The sequence below is a fragment of the Gymnoscopelus braueri genome (assembly GCF_963280865.1).
Source record: "Gymnoscopelus braueri genome assembly, chromosome: 4".
Taxonomy (NCBI): Eukaryota; Metazoa; Chordata; class Actinopteri; order Myctophiformes; family Myctophidae; genus Gymnoscopelus; species Gymnoscopelus braueri.
Window position 1 is genome coordinate 32314318 of NC_137605.1, and position 23647 is coordinate 32337964.

Below are 23647 nucleotides of genomic sequence, written 5' to 3' on the forward strand. Positions count from 1 at the left end.
AGCCTACTTTCCTTAGTGGGAACACTCTGAGCCCCCCATCTCACGTCTAAAATACACTTTTTGGCCAGAAAAGAAAATATTTCACCGGAAGAAATGTTATTTTAGTTATTCCACTTCGCCCCCTACAGATCTGGTCAACAGAAAAATTCCATTGTCCAGATCTGTAGGGGGCGCAGTAGAGAAACTACAAAAATCTTTCCATCCGGTGAAATATTTTATTTCCCGGCGAAAAGGTGTATTTTAGAGTGAGGTGGGGGGTTCCGAGTGTTCCCATTAAGGAAAGTAGGCCTTTAACACCTTAACACCGGCTTTGTTTTGGTGAGTAGCGAAAGTGTATTTTTTTGTATTTAACTACAGACGAGAGCAACGGCTGAAAAGTAACATAGCGTTAAGGAGAACTCCTCCTAACGATATAGACCAGAGCTACGGTTTCTCCTCAGTAAAAATAAACAAAGTGATCGCGTGTCATGTGATCATCGCAGTCATGTGACCGACTGTCCTGGAGAATGTGGTTGATACTGGTGACAGACCGTGAAAAAAGGTGACAGCAGCGGAGACGGTGGCAGGAAAGTATCGCCATATGGCGATAATCACAGCGAAATGTCACTGTGTTTGGCTGCTCATATGGCTCTGGGGCTGGCTGTCGGATACCACTACTATCGGGTAAGGTTTCAGTTTCAGCCATATAGTTGCTAACTAACTTAACTAAAGACAACTTCATGATTATGAGTTTGCTACAGTATGGGGCTCTTTAAAGCCCCGTACTGTAGCAAACTCATAATCATAACAGTTCAACTAACTAACCCGCATGGTAGCACAGTATTTAACATAGTTCTGTGTGGTTTGCAAAGTTCACAACACGTGTTCTACGCACTAATGGTGCGTCACACATATGAAACATACACAACACAAAAGTGCTGTTCCATGTTTTTAAGACATTGCGCAAGAGTAGAGATAACATTACTGATTATGGAACCGGCTGAGGACAGAGGCGAATTAAATACTTTTTTCAACTAGTTGGATAGCTTTTATTGTGCGCTAGAACTTAAAACATCTGAGAGCATGGCAGAAAACCTTTACTTTTTGGATACGATGTGCAGAAAGGGGTAAGAAACATGTAAAGTGGAAAATGTGGGACAATGTCCTGCTAAAACGGCACCGACAAACGAGGAACCTCATCTCGGAGGGAGAGGTTCCGTAGGGGCTAGCTTTACTTAAGACCCCTACACACTTAGCCACTTAAGAGGAAGTATCTTCAGAAAACACGGACGAGAAACCATCCGTGCGGTGCTACACTAACATACTGCGGATATGAACACTGAAAAAGAGGATTATACCCAAGAAAGCGCGCGGCTTGTTTCCGTTGGGGTCCTGTGTACCCTTTTTCTTTTTAAATAAAAAAATACTGCAACATTTACAACATGCATGTAGGTGAAATTGTGATAACGCGAAGTGAGCATTTAGCTTTTCCCCGTGAACATTGTTATCTATTTGAAAATTCCAGACAAGATCCCTGGAATGGATCTCTTCAAAAGATATCGATTCCAGGGATCTAGTCTGGCCAAATGTCAGTTCTTCTGAAAACACATGTCATTGCAATGAAGTACTTTTGCCACAAGGTGGTGTTGTGCCATCATTAGTAGCCATTGTGTGTGTACTTCAGTTTTTCCATTGTTGAAAGGCCAGTGGTGGAAAAAATACTCAAATGTTTTACTTAAAAATTGGTTAATGTATGTTTTGTAATAATAATCAAAATCTACAAATTTAGTAACTTGTAACTAAAGTTTTCAAATAATTGTAGTGGAGTAAAAAGTTCAATATTTGCCACTGAGATGTAGTAGAGTAGAAGTAAAAGTATTGAAAATTGGAAATACTCCAGTAAAGTAAAAATTCCTCAAAAGTGTACTTAAGTACAGCACTGCGAAAGGCTTACACAAGACAGACCTGCTCAAGAAAGCTGTATCATGTCAAAGAAAATAATGTTTTATCCAAGGAACACGCAACAGTTTGGATTAGTAAAAACGCAATCAAAATCATATAATGATAACTGAAAAGTAATACACAAGTTAACACAACCATTTTACATTTACCCCTATGGCCTATAAGCCACTACTGTTGAATGTTTTCTTGGTGTGGTGGTCATGTGACCTGAGGGTCTTCTTGAGATTACATAACAGTTGTGTAGAAGTGGCACTTGTGGTGACCTTAGCAGACCTGGGCCCCATACAGCTGCTACTTAAGGTAAATGTTTTGAAAGGTTTCCTCTGCCTTTTGGAAGCATCCACTTACATCATGCAACAATGACTTGTCACTTGACACATTGACCTACAGTTACACAAGTTTGTGTTGGAAAGTAGCCTACTGGATAAGTAAACAGTCAAACATGCCTTTTATAAGTAATTTACTTAGAAAACGTAAAGATGTTTGAATGCCCTTTGAGCTATGCCACACAATAAGCAAGGGTTACAATAACTACAAAGTTATGAATGTTGCATTTAATGTAAATATTGGTGATGCTAAACAATCTAATTCAAATATGTATTAATGTTTAAAATAATGCAAACACAAAAGCCCTGGTCATACATCTTAAAATGTGTGATTTGTTTATTGTAACTTTGTTCGTAGATTGTCTATGGATGATGACCTCCTCTTGCCATATGCACATGGCCATGGACCCTCACACTCTCATCGCCACGTCAGAGACTGTCAACCCATCATCCATGGCAACATCACCTATGAAAGCTGGCAGGCCAGCAACCACACTGGGGTGCCAGTGGCTGAATCCATGACGTTTATCACAGATGTTGGTCAGCGATGGGTCCATGGTCAGTGATGACTTGGAAACATGTGGGATTTAACAACAAATGCATTTATGTTGCAAGATACCAAATGAGATTAGTGACCTGTCCCATATTACGTTTTTTGTTATTCATATCCATCTCTGGATTGCTGTTGGTTTGATAATTACATTTAAGAGATTTCACTTCCTGTCTCCAGGTCACTGGACAGTGGTAAATGACCCCCTGAAGACATTTTCAGTGGTGGAGCCAGGTGGGCCAGGGGGCTGTGAGATAAACCACAAAGCTGAGGTGGAGCAGACAGCCAAGGCTGCTGGCTGTCTCTATGCCCAAAATGGAGGCTTCTTCAGCACGCAGAGTGGCCAGTGTCATGGCAATGTGGTGAGCAATGGCAAACTGGTGGTGAACAGTGGAGGCGTGCAGAATGCCCAGTTTGGAATCAGGAGAGACGGTACCCTGGTATTTGGGTAAGAAGTTCCATAATTTTGTGATATAGTACATGGGCATTGTTTTTCCTGCCGTTCTAATTATTCAGCATTTATTTATTTGCATCAGTTCAGTGCTGTATTATCAGCCTGTGTTTTTCATCATTAATAATTCATCAATAATACCCTTGAAGACCTTCTTTACTGTCATTATAGGTACTGCAGTGATGCAATAGTTAGGGACGCAAAGCCTCACACTTTGTTGGCACTACTTACGTTCACATAATCACAGTAAAGAATGCTCTTAATAATATTATTGTTAATATACTGGCTATCAATGTAGTTATACTGCTTGAAATGTTTTCCTCTTTGAAAAGGTAAGAAGGTAAAGCAAAAATAAATCATTGGCTAGTTCAGCTGGCATAGTAATCAGTTGTATTGTTGATCTTTTTTAAAATATTTTTGGGGGCTTTTTCTGCCTTTATTGATAGGATAGTGGGCTGACAGGAAATGGGGAGAGAGATGGGGGGTGACACACAGCAAAGGTCGTCGGGACCGGGAGTCGAACCCGCGACACGCTGTCAAGCTAGATTACCAGCATATGTGGTATGCGCCTGGACCGCTAGGCCAGCGGGCACCCCTGTATTGTTGATGTTTGTTGGAATAATCAGCGCGGATGGAATGCATTTTTGTTTGGCTTAAACTAGCCATTTTACATTTAGTTCAAAAACATCTTAATTAGATCACTTAGATTAGAAGATCATGATGATTACTTTTGAAGTGTAGTTTATTTGCACAGTGAAAAAAAAATCACAGGCTTTCACAATCATGTCTTTGCTTCCGTTTCAATTTGTCTTTGCATTGGTTGGACAATTATCTTGCACGCACATGCTGGTTACTCATAATGTTTGATGAACAACCAGAAACATCCAAGATAATAACATTCTTGATATTTTGAGTGAATTCCTAGTACATTGCATACTTATAACCAGTGCATATTTAGTAGTGGCTATGCCCAATGCCTAATATTAATGAACCATAATGAAGGCACTGTCCGCCCCTTACCCAAGAATAGTAGCTCAAGAAAAACAGCACCTAGTACACACCCATGCATACTCAAAAGTTAGCTTCTTGCATAATACCATTAATAGCGACCCCAAAAAACAGACACATTCACAAACAAGACAAAAATGCACGCATAAATATAACCAAAGAGATAGCATCATCTTGCTTAATACCACTGCATGCACAAAAACCTAATGTGTGAAGCTCGAGGAGAAAGCAGATCACTGTATGTTTTTGTCATGCATACCTGTAGCACAATGTTTCAATGCAATGCAGTATTTTGTTGAAGCCCTCATGGGCTGAAATATAAATATTGAGGACTGATTTGCCAGAGAGGGCAACAGTTGGCCCACAGAAGTATTTGCCATCTCAATAAAATGTGTAAAATCACAATTATGCACACCCCTTTGAAAAATGAACCGGTCACAATCATTTATTCTCCTTGTTCCTATGGTTTAATAATTTAATGCCTTGGATGTGCCTGGTAGAGCTACAGACATACTTTGCAGTGTTTTGTTGTTAAGAGATAAATCTGGATGGTTTGCCTCCCCATGTGTTTATATGGTTTTATGGGATAAACTAACCCCACATTCGGGTCAATGGCTTGCCAACTTTTGGTCCAAGGCTGGTCTAGCAGTTAGAAAGCAAAAGATCACAGGATGGCCAACTGTCCCTCTCTTTGTTTAAAATACTGAACTGTACCTGCTCACCAATTGTAAGCAGACTGTCGACTAAATGTCTGACTTAAATGTAATTTTTGCATAAACCTTTGGTTGACAACAGTGGGATCCTTTCATTCAAGAGAAGACATTTTCACCTGTCACCTTTCACCTGATTTTCAATCGAGGTGACAGTTGTTTAAGGGCAGGGACCATAAAACGATAAAAAGCCAGCTGCCTGGATCACCTGAATGAATGTTTGGTTGTACAGAGAGGGCAGCCATCAAATAATTTAGGTAAAAATAACTAGAGTTCAATGGGTCCAGTGTTTTGCAACTGCTGCCAATTGTCAATAGTCTTCTACAACAACACAGTTCTTCTCATATGAACTATATGTATGTATGTATCTATATCTATAAGAATTCCGTTTTTAACTCAATTTTTTACTTGAATTGGGGGCTGGTTATTCTTTATATTAATCATCAGTGTATTTTAACACTATATCTTAGTAGATGGAGATACTTTTGTTAAACTACATTTTATTTACTTAATTTTTATTTATTTATTGAATGCCCTTCCCTGATTAGCTATCATAGACACATATTGTCATTGTTTTAACTTCCTTTTTTCCCATTTTACTAAATATGTGTTTGGGTATATTATCAAGTATTCCATATTCTCTCAATTTTCTCTTTGGACCCATCATCCCTTTCATCCAGCTACCTGTCAGAAGAGGACGTTCTGGACAAGACCAACCCCTTTGAGCAGCTGGTCAGTGGCGTGGTGTGGTTGCTAAGGAACGGCCAGGAGTACATCAACCAGAGCATAGAGGCAGAGTGTGGCGACATACAGGAGACAGGTATACTCACACAACATAGTACAGAAACAAGTTAATATGTGACCCAGCACAACCCAGCTTTGTCAACATCCATAAAATGCATGACACAATCCCTTTTTTGAAGAAATAAATATGTGTGTACTCTTTATGCATTGTGTCGTCATTTCTTCTGTGGAATATATCTTGAGAATACTATCTCTGAGAAAACTAATGAGAAACTAATCTCTGTGGTTTGATATTGTGAGTGGCAGTGGGAGACCAGCACATTGTTTGGCAAGTAACCTGTAAAATAATTTTAAATCTGATTGACCACAACAACACATACATTTGCTCTACCTAAACAGGTTCGTTCCCCCATTTTGTGGATGTCGTGTCAGCCAGGACAGCGGTGGGTCATGACAAGGAGGGTAGACTGATCCTGTTCCACATCGATGGACAAACAGACCGCAGGGGGTAAGCACAAAATAGCTACTGTGTACTGGTGATGAGTGTGAGGGAAGAGAGTGATGTAGGTTTGGGTAAGTTGTATGGTTTGATGGTCCTGTGTAGGTTTAATTAACAGCTCTTCACTTCATGCAACATCTGTGAATTCCAGAGGGAATTGAATATGCATGGTTAGATGTTCTGCGTATAACCATCTAATAGCACGTATAGACTACACTACATTCCATAGGATTGTCATTTACATATCCCTAAGAAAAGCACAGTGCCTTATTGGCCGATCACAGCGCGCACATGACCATTAGTCGTTTAAGCCTGTTTTATACTTGTAGGACAAATGTCTGTTGACACTAATGCTCTCTAATCCGCTGCATGTTTTTCACACAACTGTTTTGTTCTTCAGTACAAAGGAGATCACACTGCAACAAGTAAAGCAGTGGGAAGTAGCTGCTTGTTCTCCATTTTCTCTGTTTACTTTTGTGGTACTTCTCTTTCCTTATTCCGGTGTGCTCCTTGTCCTACAACCACTTTCCAAATTTCTGCAAAATTGTTCAACAATGTCAAAAATTTCACACAAAAAAACCTGTTCTATGAGCTCGGTTATTTTCACACGACACCATCGTACGATGAAGTATAAATGCCGGTGGTTGGAGGTGGAAACAAATAACCTGGCATATTTGTCAGAGTGCACAACTGATTATTGCATCATTAATCACTGAGGGTGAGATATCGATGCCAAGGAGAAACAATATCGCTAATCACCTGCTGGCTGCTGTATGTGCATTATATTTTATTGTATTTATTACTCTTGCAACTGTAATGCCTGAAAAAGCCTGTTTATGGTACTCTGCTATTTAGGGCAAATGTCTGGGAATATGGCCTTTCCAGTGTCCTCAACCCTAATCATGTAGCAATGACTCTATTTGCTCACCCTCATGCTCATAGTGGCACATCAGTCCAGCATGTTGTGTTTATGTTTGTATAGTATATCTGCCGGCTGAGATGGCTTTTAAATCATGTGCAGACTCTGCTTAACTGATGCGCCACAGCCAGGTTGGCTGGTGCACCACTCCATTTGCACGCTCCATTTGCATGCCGGCTTGCAAATTGAGCGGACCCATTGATTGGCTACGAAAATAAGGGACCTCACCTACTGTACATGCATTGCTCAATATAGGAGATTTTGGAAATGCAGGTAAAAGTCGTGAGGGAATCCTCAAATTATAATGCTTATAATTTCACTAATACATGAACGTGCATTAATTAATTGTGAAAATAAAGAAGTACAGTAAAATAGGAGATATGGGAAATTAAATCAGGTAAAAGGTTTGTAGGTAAAAGATGAATAGAATGTAGAGTAATATATTATATCATATTATTACAGTGTATGTATACGCTATATACTATATATATATAAATATATATATATATATATATATATATATATATTATATATATATACACAAGATAAGATTTAGTTAGAAGGGAGAGTAAAACATTGTTGTGATTATAAAAGTGATATAGGAATTCATTGACAGGAGTGCCATTTCAGCCAAGTGGGTGAATTGCAATAGCCATTAAGACACTAACTTCCTCCGAGTTTCCCTCGTGCCAATCAATTCTATTGATCTCACAGTGCCTTCACGCTGTGACCTCACAGACCCCCAAGAGATTAATGTGTTTGTGTTAAATATCTGGCTGCGCAAAGCAACAACAAGGTGACATGTCCTCGCCCACCCCCATCGTACTTCCCCACTCAATATCAGACACGGTCCAGTTCAATAAATTATAGCCAGTCAGCTCGTTGTATCTAATGCAATCAGACTGACCAATGACCTTCTCTGGAGAGATTGACCTTCTGTCTAACATGAATAACATCACTTTTTACTCGGTAACCCCTTAGGGGCACATTTACTGTGTTGTTGTACAGCACAGTCAAAGGTGCTTTCTTGTATTCCTGTGTGCTGTGTTCCAGACATTTATGTGGTTATGTGATAATTGCGTGGTGAATTTCTGCATAGAGAGGGACATTTGCAATACTGGTTAATGTGGACGGGAAAGTGTCAGTCACGCTGGTGTAAGGTTCCCCCAATGCGCGGCGCCTTTATGTACCTCTCTGGTTGTTTTGTCTCTATTTATAAAGTATGAATCTCTGGGAGGTGGCAGACTTCTTGAAGAGGAATGGAGTTGTCAATGCTATCAATCTGGATGGAGGCGGGTCTTCCACCTATGTGACCAATGGCTCATTGGCTAGCTACCCCTCTGACCACTGGTGAGTCAATTTTAAAACATGCATGTCCTCACCAGCAATTTCATTGTTAAGACACACAATTGAGTTTAGGTTTACGTTCTTTGACGCTGTTCACGAATGGTGATTAGTATTTCTGAACAGATGTTGGTGTTATATACAATATTAATCTCTATTCTACCTTAAAGCAGCACTATGTAGTTTATACATTTATGGAAGGATGATTGGTATTGCTTAAACATGTAACATGTAATAATTTTGTGGGGCATAATATGCTACAGTATATAGTTGTTAAAAGGTTACATAGAGCTACTTTAATTTCCTCATTCTCTTTAAATTCACATATTTTTCATTCTGCTCATACCTCTGCTCATACTTTTCTTTCTTTGACCCAGTACTGATCCTAAGTGGCGCTGCCCGCGGAGGGTCTCCTCCATTCTGTGTGTTCACCAGCGCCTGTGCCAGCCTGAGAACTGCAGTGGGCACGGGACCTGCGTAGACGGGCACTGTATTTGCCAGGAGGGCTGGCACGGTGCCACATGTGTAACTTTGGTGTGCCAACAACCACCAGCATGTGGTGCCCATGGTGTCTGTACAGCCTGTAAGTGTGTTATGTGGAGGAAGTGTGTGTGTGTCTACACAATGTGTGGTGGAATTAACCAAAAATATATATTGAAACCGATATTTAGATATATAGAGAAGACTTAATCTTGCTCATGTAGGTTAATAGAATAATCGAGAAGCAGGGTTATTTTGTGTGTATATATCAAAGAATCAACATGATTTATTTTTAATAGATTTTTTTATAATTGACTAAATCGATTGGCTTAGTGATATGATTCTGAACGTTGTGTTCTTGCACTCATTGTAAGCTGCTCTGAATAAGATTGTCACTGAATGTTTGCTCACTTTTATATTGGTCTTGATGGAATGTATTAGTGATGAATGTTCTTACAACACACACATTCACAAAGCAGACTTTTATTTGCACCATGCTTTAGAAAGACATTGTTCCTCTGTGTGTTGCAGATGGCTGTGTTTGTGATGCTGGATGGAGGGGACAAAACTGCAGCCAAGGTAATCTGCAGACCGCTCTTGGTCACACATGCACAAACACAGACATGCAGTTACAGGCTTACTGAGGCAGAAGTAGAGTGTGCACATGCAGTCCAGATACAGACACAAATACACACACACACACAGGCAACAAACATACAAAAACTGTTTTTGTTTTTTCGATCTGGTTTGGAGCTGCACCAAATATAAGGAACCTATGATTTGTGGAGAATGTGCCTCTGCACAATACTTTGAATATCTATAATAGCAGCTCTTAAAGGCAAAAGGTGGGTAAGGTAACATAGCTGAAACCATTCCTAACATAACACAACACTGTATTTAGGCCTCAGTCAGCTCTGTGACTCTTTGATGTACTTCTCAACTCTCCATTTTATTATAGTAAGTATGTAATAACGTGGTTCTCAAACCTTTCATGTCAGGGACCCCCAAATTAATATGTATTTGTAAAGACTTTGTGCCATGAACCCCCCATACAAGATTTGTGTTGTTAAAATATTCCTAATTATTCAATTTTTGTTAAGATTCTTTGAAAATAGCCGATCTACAAACTCACAATGAGTCACATCATGTAGATCGGCTATTTTCAAATAGTCGATGAATAATGCTGTAGGGTTAAAGTGATTAAATCGATTTTGATGCTATATTAACTAAATTCGGTGGTGACCCCCTTAAGGACCCCTGGGGTTCCTCCGACCCCACTTTGACAACCACAGATGTAATTTAATGTAGAAATTTCAACTCTCCATTGCACTTCAGCATTTCACTCAACTCAAGGCTAGGTTGAAATTGACCTCAGCTACTTTTTTGTTTTGACCAAAACAAAAAAGCTCATCGCGGCATTTATCTAGCTCTCTTCTTCTTCTTCCTTGAAGAGTGCCTGCCAGGTTTCTATGGCGACGGCTGCAACCAGACCTGCACCTGCGCCAACGGAGGCTTGTGCGACCCCGTCCATGGACACTGCACTTGCACAGCTGGTTTCCATGGCGACTCTTGTGAACAATGTACGTATTTAATTATTTAATCATTTTTTAAAATTTTATAATTTTTTTGTCGTGTTTGTAGCCTTTTAAAGCCTAGATTATACTTTGTCGCTCACCTAAAATCTGTTATTTTCGTTGAGTGACTGTCGTTCTATCAAATAAAGGGTGAATGTTGAAGAAAGAAGATTAGAGCGGGACATGTGACCAAGGTTATGAGCTGGATTCAAATCCATTGTCACCAGGACATAGCGTGCGCAATAACTTGTTGAGCCACCACTGTGTGCATGGATGTTTGCATATATATATATAGACTGGCTGTATGTGGGTGTGCTATTGCTGATTTATGTATGTTTACTCAATATACTCACGTGCACACTACCATAGCCTCAAAAGTAACCTCACCCATCGCCCAAGTTTGGGTCTTAAGCTTCGGGATTCAGTCTTATAAGGTTGCCATCCTTTGTTGGTAGAACGTGCCAGTGGAATAGGAGTATTTTTTAACCTATATTATCCAACGACATGAAACTAATTTCAATATATGCACATGGTCCAATGGATATCTGTAGTAAAAACACCATGGTAAAGTGATGTTCTGAGACAACAATTCAAGCCTTTTTCTGGTGTTGCACAGACTGTTGGCAAACAGAGACATTGTAAGATTTTGAACTAAGCGTCTTCTCAGTTGCGCCGAAAGAAAGTCGTTCTTCAGTAAGGGGCAGTAAGGGGTTAAGTGTCTTGCTCAGGGACACGTAGACATGGGCCGGGCCGGGAGGCGAACCGGTGACCTTCTGATTACCAGATGGCCTCTCTAACCACTAAGCTACAGCTGCCCCGAAATCACAGAAATGATCTCTTCATGATCATTGTGTGCGTGCGTGTGTGCGTGCGTGCGTGCGTGCGTGCGTGCGTGCGTGCGTACGCGCGTGCGTGCGTGCGACTACATGAGGCCCCCTGCCAAATCTCTGGCTCCTTTAATGAGCAGGTGGGGAACATTAGCCTTGTTACATAATTTCCTTGTCTGCCTCCTTAGACTTTTAATAAAAACCCAAATCCTGAGCTGACTAAATAGCTATGGACATTCATGTTTCATAAAAGACATTGTCATCCGTTTCCTGTTGTCTGTCAGTGTTTAACCTTCCATCAGTCGTTTTTCTCGCCAACTCTGTAAGACACTAGTCCTCAGAAGGGACCCCTGGTACTGCTGGTTGATAAATCCTACCAGGGAGTTAAGCACATCATGAACCCTAGTCATAATAGGGGAACATTCTGCAAGAATAGGTGAATAGCAGATCGACAACATCACAATGTGTTGCAACGTGTTGTCTCCCTCAAATGTCCCTCCTGCTAGGGTGGGATTGTGGACCGTAAAACTAATGTCAAAATAGATCTCAGATGTCTAGTGTTTTAATAAGCCAGGAATGTTGAAAACTGTTATTATTAGTATGGGTCCTGGCTTGAAATGTTTTAACACTCCCACCCCTGGTGCGGTATAGTATGAACATGTGAGTTATTTCTCAAAGAAATGATCTGAATAGTTTAAAGAGCATGAATAGTGGATAAACAGTAATGGCATGCATACATTCATTTTTCTGTCATCTCTCCCTGTCTGTCAGTGTGTCCTGTGGGGTTCTATGGTCTGTCCTGCAACCAGGAGTGTCAGTGTCAAGATCTATGTCCATGTGACACTGTCACAGGAAGCTGCAATGCCTTGATCCAGGGAGAAAGGAACCATACCATATACAGAGGTATCCTTACAGAACGCATGCACACACACACACACACACACACACACACACACACACACACACACACACACACACACACACACACACACACACACACACACACACACACACACACACACACACACACACACACACACACACACACACACACACACACACACACACAGTCACAGTCACAACATAATTACAGTAAACATTGCCATCAGCTGGATCAAAACACACTGTGCACAACAACATGAAGAGGAAATCTAGGCATACAACTCCACCAATAGTGACACATCCTACCTGTTTTGAACAGTTATTCTGTGTGTTGTGTGGTGACACAAATCTCTGTAGTATTTTTCTTGCAACTGTGGCCAACCACTGCTTAACAAACAAAGACGGGCAAAGTGAAAGTGGTTTAGATTGCGAGAGGCACTGGTCGGCATGTGGCAGATAAGTTGCGTGTAAGTGTTAACCTTGTTACTGCTGTCATTTGTTATGACAATATTACTCTTGTGAGCTATTTCTGTTCTGCTGAGCTAACCTCATCCAAGCCAACAGTGAAAGCCTCCCCTTTCATTATTGCTGATTACTAATATGTTTATGTAGCTCCTTTTATTTCTCTGTAACTCTGTATTAGTTATAGTGCTATGTATTCTGTTTAATGGTTAGAAGGGTTGGGTATCTTCCCTATTACTATGTCTGAATAGTCTGTTACTGTCATGTAGAACGACAGTGTTATCTAAGGACACCGTCTCAAGTTATACTGATTACTGAATGTTGCCGTCTGGACTGGGTTCCTCTTTCTCTCTCACTGTACCACTCCTATCTTTCATTTGCATTTTAGGTCTTTATGCTTTTCCACTGCATGGAAATGTTTCAACTCGACTTGAATCTACTCTTTTTGGTTTTCCATTAGGCAAAAGTACTAGTACCTGTTCCTTTCTTTGAGTGAGCTGAGGTGATCAAAAGGAGACGTGAAAATCCTGCAGTTTATACTGATTGGTCAGAGAAAATGGTTACTAGAGTCATTGCGTCACGTCAAACTCCCCTGTACTGCATGCAAGCTCCAAAATATTGAACTTTTGAACTAGCTTTGAACTTGTAAATGTGAAAAGAATAATTATATATTAATAATAATATATATTGATTAACTGCATGGTCTATTTTTCACCTAAAATGTTACCATAAACATTTTTGTTGGGCAAGTTGCCATTGTTCATTAGTGCTCTCCTACACAGAGGTTTTGACATCGCTATGATGACAGCTATATTAAAGGGGCATTATCTAAGACAAGTATGTGTGGCCAAAAGCGAGTAGAGTTGAGTCGAGCCAGTGAGTGCCATGATGTGGAAAAGCACCAATTATGTAGCATACAGTAGCTCTGTCTAGTCCTATGTGGGTATATGTGTGTTCCTTCTCTTGCACGTGCGACGCGCACACGTGCGTGCGTATGAAGGTCTATATGTAGGTTCTGCCCAGTTAATGCAAGTGCATGCATTTCCCATATGTAGGACATACCTCTAGTGTGTTTACGAGCCCTAGGTGGTGAATACTAGAGGGCTCTGCTGGAATCTCACTCCTCTGCAGCTTTTCAGCCGCCCCCTAGTAGCCCATACCTTTTATCCTGTGTGTGTAGTCAGGACTGAACATTTTATGTTATTGTGTCTTGCAGCAGTAAAGCATAGAGATCTATTTAAGGAACACTTTCCCACTTAGTCAGACAACTGTGTCAAATCATAACATTTGATTCTTCAATGAAATAAATGCTTGTCAGAGTGGGGGGGTCCCCAGTTCAAATATGATTATTTGGGGGGGCATACTTCTTGGACTTTTTCCCATAGTAACATAGTGTTTGCAAATCATGTTGCAGCTTTGCCATTGTACTGCTGGTCCAAGCTACTGCATATTTAGAGAAGTGCACATTTTGCAGTTGTGCCCTGGGCAAACTGAAACCAAGCATTCAAAGTAACTGAAATTATCTTGTCAATGCAACAGTGTTTCAAGCGTTTCAGTTTTACTGTTGCTCCGATACTGGTATCGGAATCGGGCCCGATACCCTACTTGTGTACTCCCGATACTCTGACCCGATACCAAAACATTGACGGCCGCTGGTATTTACGCATTGTTAACAGCTGTGCCTCAACGTTATAACCACTTTGAGTTTCTAACTTGCGGTCATAGTCGCGATACTTTTCAGTTGTGTGGTACTTTTAGATGGATTTTACTGTGGCAGAAAGTTCTATCCACCGTCCCAGTCAGGGAGCACGGTTCACAGAAGGAGCCGGCTCTGGAGCCAGCTAGTTTTGATAGCCACTAGCCAGTATCCAGATTCTGTTGCGAGAGAAACAAGCAACCAGGTCTATAAATAAGCAACTAAGCAACTAGGGCAGGTCAGTCAAACTGTATTGTCTAATATTGCTTTAGAGCAGTGGTTCTCAAACATTTTCATGCCAAGAGCAAGGACCCCCAATATGTAAGCGACCAAAGTCGCTTGTAATAAACAGATTTGGCAACACTGGCCAGAATGGAACACACTCTCTCTTCTACTCCTGATTAATTTTGCCTAAATTGAATATTTTTGATTCTGCTTCTACCGAAATATGCTATTAACCAAGTAAACAGAAAATTATTAACGCAATTTTAACATAATTTTTATTAAAATAATGTTTTTTGGGGGGAATTATTATTATTTGGATATCAAGGTATATCGCGATTGGTATCGTATTGTGGCCTCTGTATCGTGATACGTATCGTATCGTGAGGTTGCAGGCGATACCCAGCCCTACTTATTATTGTGGTAATTGAACATTACAGTATCATTACAAGTACAAGGCATAACAATGAAATGAAATTGGAGAAAAGGGGGGTAAAATAAGTGGTTACTCAACAAAAACAAAAAAGTTGGTATCGGCGAGTACACAATATGAAGTACTCGTACTCTGCCTGAAAAAAATGGTATCGGAGCATCCCTAGTTAATGTAAAGGTAGTTAATGTTGTTGTTGTTGCCTTTTTTTTTTTACGGCAGCTGTTGTTTTTTGTTATGAGGTGGTTGGAGCGTGGACAAGTTCCACACCACTGTAAGTCATTACCTCATAAGAATACTTTGACCATCGCTGTCTTCCTCTGATATCTTTCTTACTCATTCTCTCTCTCTCACAGACACAAACATACTCTCAAACACTCTCCCTTATGTCTACTATGTAGGTGAAACCAGTTAGGATATTAAACATACAGTATGTGAGACATGTGTGTTTCCACACAGTAGAACCCTCGTCCATGCAGGTGTCGTTTGGTTAGAGCAGGCTCTCTCCTCTCCTGATACACTATCTTTTCTCCAGAACAACTGTGAGTGACCCCTCCCCAGACATGACAGAAGTGCTAATGTGAGCTTTCCGTTCCCCTCTGACATTTGTTTTCTATTTGATACTTCAATCTCTTCCAGAGAGAACTAAAATGAGCACAGCAGTAGAATGATGAGATGCAGCAGTCAAGTGTCTAAAATATTCAACAATTCAGTAAACCTTCAGAGTCTCTGAATGAGAGTACACAATAAATTACATATAGGATCTAGGTTTTTGTTTTGTTTTGTACTAGTCCACATCATGTTGGTCCTAAATGGGGAGGGAAAGAAAATATAAGCTTATTCTCCCTTACAGCCGTAAGATCTGTTTACGTAGTGTCACAAAGGTTTAAAAAACAGATTTCCTGTCCCTGTGTCAATACAGGGTTTGCAAAGGAATTCATGTCCACAAACATTGCATGCAACCAATAGAGAGACGTGCAAAAGGGGGAGAAAAAACAATAATATAAAAAACATTTGAGTTTTTGTTTGTAAATCAATCTTTTTTTGCAGGAATAGTTTTTGTCTAGGCATAAATCAATGTGCACTTTAAATTGCATTGAAACACAACAAAACTTTGATACAAATAGCCACACAATAAAGTTCATTGTGTTAGGTTACCTATCTCAAGCAAGTTTAGAGGGCCATTCACACTGAGCACTACAACAATAACTCTATATTGTTCACCATTGTATTTGTTATAGTTGTGGTGTGAACTATGACATCCACGTGACTTAGAATGATTTTTATATTTGTTATAGTAACTAGTCCATACCCGGGGATGTGCACACTCAAAAGTATTGGACGACTTTGAGTTATGTATGGGCAAGGCGTGTGTTGCTATGACTCGATCTCTGCCTAGGTCCGACAGTTACAACAAACACACACACACACACACACACACACACACACACACACACACACACACACACACACACACACACACACACACACACACACACACACACACACACACACACACACACACACACACACACACACACACACACACACACACACACACACACGGTGAGATCAATGAGGAGAAGCATGTGGGACAGACGTTTTTTCCGTGTGGCTGACTGACGGACAGAGGTTTCCTTAATTTACTATAGGATAGGATTGTGCTCAGTGTAAACAGCCCTTAAGTCTGTGCTTTGATTTTCAAACTGTACTGGATAGAATGGAAAGCAATGGCTTCCTCAAAAATCAAATAGACTATGCTATGCTTTTGAAAATAGTTGGCTGTAATGTCAATTATACGCTGAGTTGTAGTCAATGGGCTTAACATGCCAGACCAGCGGTATGGTCCCTTAACCTCAGACAGATGTCGGGCACACTCGCTCACACGCACACGCACACGCACACACACACAGGTTCTTATCTAAGACTCAGCACTGCTATGTATCTGTTGAGCAGAGTGACCCTTGCCATGAACTGACTGACTGCAACTCTAAATCAGCAAGTTACCCTGAGTTATAATTAGCCCCTTGTAAAAGAAGCTAAGTTGAGAACTTTGTTTGGGTGTCTGTCATTAACAAGTGCCAGCCGCACAGCTCTCAGCCCCTTTGACCTAAATAGGAACCAATAGGAACCACTGGTTACTAGTTTAGCGGGCTTTTCCTACAGTATGTGTATCATACTATGTATCCTTGTGCACATTGAGGCATTGAGTATGAGAGACTCATACAGTAGATAGAGATAAGAGAGAGAAAGGGAGATAGAGGAATTCTGGCTGTGTGTGCTGTGTGCATGTGTGGTTTGCAAATGGTGAGCTATTTGCATAGGAGAGAGAGTTGAAAAAACAACATAGCTGCCCCAGAGCAAATATCATTGCTGTCGGGCAAAAATCTTGTATCTCCATATTTTATTTATTCGTAAATTAATGTCCTACTTCGTCATACTACAGTGTTGCACAAAAGTAGCAAAAATAGCCGATCTACAAGTTCACAACACATCGCGACACTTTGTGAGCATGTAGTGAAAGTGAAAGTGTTTAAGTGTCTGTGGATTTTATAAATATTGAACCAATGAAAAGTATTAGTAAGAGCTTGTGACTAAATAATAACTACATTGGAACCATAGGAACGCAGGTTATTTTTTCCATTTCCTGAAAAGTAACCGTTTTGGACATACAAGGTTTCCAACCGACAGCGTCGATATGCTTATGGGCCAAACAGGCCTGTGCTATATTGACCACACTGAGATGACCATACTGTATATTTTAAGCCACTAAATAACAGGACTGGTTATTACTTTTCCTTAGAGATGTATTTAGACACAAGCCTGGCTGTCCCATCTATTATTGTCTGTGTATTGTTACAGTATGTATGGACTGATAAAGTTGTTCTCAACTGATATTTGGTTATTCATGTAGTTAATCAATTGATATTTATACACAGTAAAATCCTCAGTTTTCATTTATCCATTTGTAACTCAGAGAATGTACAAATGGAACCAAGGCCTTATGGGTTTGTTTTGTTCCATTTATACATTCTTTGAGTTAAATTAACAGGATTTTTCAGGGTATCAATATACCACTTTGGGAGTATTCTGTTTGGATTTGGTATATGTTAACAATCTCAACCTTTGTGTCTCCACAGCGGGCCATTGTCTGGCCAAACAGATGTTTACTACATGGACACGTGAGGATCAGGCTCACAGAGACAAGTCTTATCTGGCAAAGTAAGTGTCAACGGTCAAGTCTCTTGAGCAAGGAGGGATTTAGGGTTCAATTTTTGTTCTTATTTGAGTAGATCAAGTAAGTGTGGCAAATCAGGTTTGAAATCAGCTAAGTTTCACTTTAACTCAACTGACTTTGTCCCTGACACAAAAATGTGTCACGTTACTGATGTTTACCAAAGTGGGAAATTACCCCCTGACAAATATTTGTACATTTCTGCTTCAGTAAAAAAAATCTTCTTTTACAAGTGTATTTAGTTAACTCTCTTGAGATGCAAGGTTAAACCTTTTGGAGGATTATGCTGGCTAATCTAGTAAATAGTTTAAATATATTTCAGATTTGGTCTAACAAGAGAAATGCATTATTGTTTATATCATACCAATTTAGGAACATAACCGTTCTTGTCTTCCGCTGTGCTTAATGGGGTCCAATTAATGTCTGGAAAAGAACACCTGGTACTCCAGACCTGCATTTGGCAACCATCTCAGATTCTCCTTTACATGTAAACAAAGCTGGAGATTCTGCAATCTAGATGCATTCATTAGCCCCCTTACCTTTCACATGCAAGTTAGGGATTGTTGGGTGTTGCTATGGTTTCTGGACAAGCCCTTTGTGAAGGGCTGTCTGGTCACAGATGGAGGAAAGACAGGGTTTTTTTTACTGTCATTTCCTGTCAACTTTGTCATTGTTCTGTGGTTTCTGTAGCCAAGTGATGTGCTTTAACTAAGCAGGCAGGGGTACATTGTCTTGCTCAAGGGCACTTTGACGGGACACATACTGTACCTGATGAGCATATTTTGGTTTTCTATAAACATACCTATCACAGTTAAATATGCACATGATTCATCATATTCTTCACAAAACCATTGTTTCTCTAGGGTAGACACGGTCCAGGCACACTCTTGTTGGCTTTAACTGTTAAGTGCTGGTGTCTGTGGCTCAGACTAGTAATTTTTCCTTCCCTTGTCTCAATATAATTACTTGTTCATTATATATTGTATTTCTCTCCTTGCCTCCTCAGCTGGACATGGCTAATAATAACTGTGTCCTTGGCCTTCCTGCTGTTGGCTAGTATGGCAGCTCACCTCGTTCGGGAGTGTGGGGGGTCGCTGGTGGTGCGCCACACCCAACAGCGTGACTACTGCTATGTCCCACTGAATGATATCAATGAAGACGCATCTCAGTCCAAGGTCAGTCGTGAGGGTTCGAAGCGTGCCAAAGGGGATTTTGAATTGGACGACCCAGACTCGCAGGATGAGATTTGGTCTCAATCGTAGGAACACCATTTAAAAGACTGGGGATCGTGAGGGATGGAGGGAAGCAGCTACATCGATTAAGAGAGGCGCTACACTCAAGCAATTCCTCCAAGAGCTAAATGGGATAGCCATCTGCAAAAGAACGATTGCATGGCAGAGAAAAGCGCAGAGGGAACATTTCACACTGGATTTCACAGACAATACATTCACAGTACAGTAGCTCGTTTTGGCACAGCTGTCTCAGCACAGATATACAGTACAACTGGTATATGAAATATGCAAGAGAGTGAGATTCACCGAGCATTTGACTGGGGGGAAAGAAATCATAAAATGATGTGAACTGGAATGATGTTCAAAAACTGTAATGGAGCAGGGGATGGATCACATGATGCTCTTTTATTTCTGCTGAAAATGTATGTTTTCAGTTGGTCTGAAATAGGGCTGGTCAGTAATGCAGGACGTAAAGGAGGAACCATTACTGAGTATTTCTTTTGAACACTCTTACATTGTGCTGAATCCGCCTTTGACTACGCACATTTACAAAGTTACAACCTGCTTTTGTAGAAGCATTTTTTTTAGCTGGCTTCGTTTTGGTATGCTGGACCAGTTTTGCTTGCAGCTGAGGACAATGAATGTATCGAAGAAACAAAGTCCTTTTTAAGGAGCGTGTAAACAAAGATTTATCGTGTGTATGACCTTGATGTCGCTCTCTTGATTGAGCTGCAGCTCCACCAATAGAAAAAGAGCAATGATGTGTTTTCCTCATTGCCATATGAACAGGTGAGGTATGAACTTTGAACCCTAATTGGGAAATACCGATTTTATCCAGACATTTTCAATATCTGGTGCCAAAGGTGTTGTGAAATAACTTGTTAACTTCATTCTACCAATTTGTTCTACTTTTACAATCTGTAACTGTTGAAATACTTGGTCAAATTGTGTGTCAAGTTGCAACACACTAGTTTACAGAGGCTGTTTTGGAAGCACAAACACATGACACATGACCTCACATCATATCTGTCAACATTGTGATTTGAAAATAAGGGATCTTTTTCAAACTGCATCAGGGAGGGGAAGGGGGGGGGCACGGTGCTATCTGCTTAATTTATTACATTTTCTGCACGCAGGGGATGTTTAAACCGGGGACAGCGGGAAAGAAGGATGAAATATGGGAGAATCCTGGGGAAAACGGGAGGGTTGACAGGTATGCCGCACATACATACAGTGCATGAGGACGGTGCAGAATAAATGATGGACAATAGAATATATGGGATGGTAACTTGTCTGACAATACATCAAATTTGACATTTTATACTTATACAGGGTTTACATTTTTGTTAATCACTCCTTGCTCATTTGTCCCTTCGCTTTTTGGGTTCTTTTCTAATTGAGTTGCCGCAGTACACTACAAGGAAATCCTCTAACCTTGGTACCAGTGCTTGACACTGTGTAGGGCAGGCTCAGGCTACCATCTATTTCATGGGCCATGGCAATTGTGGCTGCCTAGTGCCTGATTTATACTTGTGTGCGGCTGTAGCACACCATAAATAGCTGATCTACAAGCTCACAACAACTTATCACGTGTTGTGAGCTTGTAGATAGGCTATTTTCGGTGAATCAGGTAAAAAATTAAGGGATCTAATCCGAAATGTTAAATGTGGAATTTGGGGCTGTTTCCTTGCCGGAAAACAATTATTTAAGAAATGCGACTGATAATCCAATCTATAATTATGAGTAACTATTTTTTTATGAGTAAAGCTACTTTACCAGCAATCATTAGGAGGGGCCTATTTTTTATTTGTGGGGACCATTCACAGTTATCATGGGATCAAAAATGAAAGTGAAGCCATAGGGGAATGGACAGATTCAGACTGTATACAGTATGTTCTGTACCCTCACATTTTACTGGCATCACCCAACAAAGCTCTTCAGTGACACTGGTATCTTCAGATTGAAATCAAATTGTTTTGAAATCTGCACCAATTATAAGGCATAATTTCTCAACTGCTGGGGTCCTGGCTCCAAAGCGGGTCAACAAGGAAATATTATTTACTTATTGTGTTACTAAATTGACAATTTAGCCTTGTGGCCAAAGAAAGACTGGAACAGAACAGAAACTTGAGACAAAATAGATAAGAGGTCCAGGAGTTGATGGTTATTAAACCTGGCATCTGTTGGGATAGTGTGTGTTTTATCTTTACAGTTTGGGGCATTATATTGACACAAGAGAGTTGTTTGTTTTCCTAACATTAACAATTGCCAAGATATTTGTGTTTAACTACTTAGCTACAACATAATCCTATTATGAGGGTTTTTTAGGTGATCTTTACAACACTTTACACTTTTTACTGTGTTTGAGAAAATGTGTCCCTAGTATTTTTCCCAGTTGGTTTTAGCCACAGACATGGATGCTTTTCCACATTTAGACAATTAGTCGTAAGTCATGGATGTTCTACAGAAGAACAGTTAACATGTTTATCTGTTCATAAATCCACAGGAAAATAGCTCCCAGGTTAGAACAATACTGGTTTGTGTAGTCGCTTGAGTAAATCATTTCACTTCCTTGAATTAGTCCAGAAAATGGTCTTCTAGGTCAACTTTACACTTTCATAAAGTATGAACTTTATTGGTTCACCAATTTGGTGATTGATTGGCTTGTGTTGCCCTTTACTTAAGTTGTCTAAATGAGTTGCATCAGGTTTTAAAAACACATTTTCGACCAACATTAAGCTTTGCATTCCATAATTGGAAAAACATAGTGCAAACCTTATTCCGATCTGTGTTGGGGTTCTTTGTGTAGTGGGCGATAACAGGCTCACCACAGTCATTTTAGTGCCAGGCTTGTTTGACATCTGGCTTAGCTTAGATAGGGGCTTCAACCCCAGGTCACAGAGGTGTGCATTTGTGGACTAGCAAGTCACTGGTGCGTTCAGTTGACCTATAACCTTAAACATGGACCATACTTGCTTTGGCGCCTCAGTATGAAAACCATTCCCGGTTCTCATTTTACTCTTGACTCAACAGATTTCTGTTTTGTTTTTTATCTTCACTGACGGACTGCGGTGTCATTTGTGTATTTGATGAGTAATTCAGTGTGGTTGACTATCACGTAAAGTATGTTCTCTACTTTGTTCTGTTTGTATCTATTTTATGAGGCACATGGGGAGGAGCACTAGTGATTTAGTGTGGCCACTGTGACATCTGATGGATACTGGATCTATGCTAGAGATGGATCAGTAGAGCGTTGATTTTAAAGCTCTTTATCAAAGGAAAATCCTTAGTTTAATTTAACACTGGATTTTACAGTCAGTGTACACATAAAATGTTCCTACATCACTGGTAAGTTGGGACTATTGGCATCATTGAACTCAGATGCTGTTGTTGCCCTGGTGCAATCATCAGATGGCCTGCGGTAGAAGTGTTCACACCGTAGATAGGAGACTGTACTGCTGGTACGGTGTGATGCTGCAGGGTCTAGGCGCTGTGCGTTACCACCGTGGGATGGTGTGACCTAGGAGGAAATCCTGTGTAGGCAGGCATGATCGGAGCAGGGTACGCTGATGCAGGAGGTGCAGCGTATCAGACAGGCGTCCGGATGAGCGCGACTGATGAGTGTGTGTTGTCCTGATGGCGAGTGTGTGCTCCTCACGTATGGAGGCTTCATCTCACTGACCTGTTGTCCTGATGTGGGTGACTGTTGTGAGTGCTCACTCCTCAGGGATGGGGGACTCGTCTCGCTAGCCCGACGTTGTGATGCGTGGGATAGAGCCTTTGGAGGTTCATCTCGTTGTTGAGTTTTGTAGCCCACTTCGCAGTCGCTCAGGTGCTGGGGAAGGTGTTGCTCTCTGTGGGGATGAACTATGTTACGTCCTGTTCTGTTGGATCTATAATGCTGTATCATGTAGGAGCTCTATCCGACTCGAGGGACCAATATACAAGAGGTGTAGGGCCTCTACAAATGCACTGGAAAAAAGCTGGTGCTCTATGGATGATTTGACTCCGATAAGAGAATCACAGGAGAGGAACATCTGTTGTGCGGTCTACAAGATACAATCAATATAACAAAACGGCAATAAATTTCTTACATAAAGCAAAATACTATTCAA

At 40.6% G+C, this 23647-nt stretch overlaps 1 protein-coding gene across 2 annotated transcripts; it reads left to right on the forward strand.

Annotated features, from left to right (window-relative positions):
* The first annotated feature begins 500 nt into the window (after nucleotides 1-500).
* On the forward strand, nucleotides 501-22644 carry nagpa (N-acetylglucosamine-1-phosphodiester alpha-N-acetylglucosaminidase). 2 transcript variants are annotated; one of them, XR_013932988.1, is made up of 13 exons: nucleotides 501-663; nucleotides 2626-2825; nucleotides 2998-3265; nucleotides 5667-5806; nucleotides 6130-6238; nucleotides 8370-8498; nucleotides 8870-9075; nucleotides 9504-9551; nucleotides 10424-10552; nucleotides 12145-12276; nucleotides 18206-18287; nucleotides 19307-21341; nucleotides 21412-22644. XR_013932988.1 is itself a non-coding variant. In XM_080425605.1 (12 exons), exons 1-12 carry the CDS (start codon nucleotides 581-583, stop codon nucleotides 19560-19562), a joined length of 1782 nt encoding a protein of 593 aa, XP_080281731.1. In that variant the 5' UTR covers nucleotides 501-580; the 3' UTR covers nucleotides 19563-22644. The 2 variants fall into 2 exon arrangements, 1 of the variants encoding a protein (XP_080281731.1); XM_080425605.1 differs by having other exon boundaries at nucleotides 19307-22644.
* Nucleotides 22645-23647: the final 1003 nt, after the last annotated feature.

Coding starts and splice junctions, on each gene's coding strand:
- nagpa (XM_080425605.1), top strand. CDS start 581: ATGGCGATAATCACAGCGAAATGTCACTGTGTTTGGCTGCTCATATGG. Junction 5,807..6,129: donor TGGCGACATACAGGAGACAG/GTATACTCACAC, acceptor CTACCTAAACAG/GTTCGTTCCCCCATTTTGTG. Junction 12,277..18,205: donor GAACCATACCATATACAGAG/GTATCCTTACAG, acceptor GTGTCTCCACAG/CGGGCCATTGTCTGGCCAAA.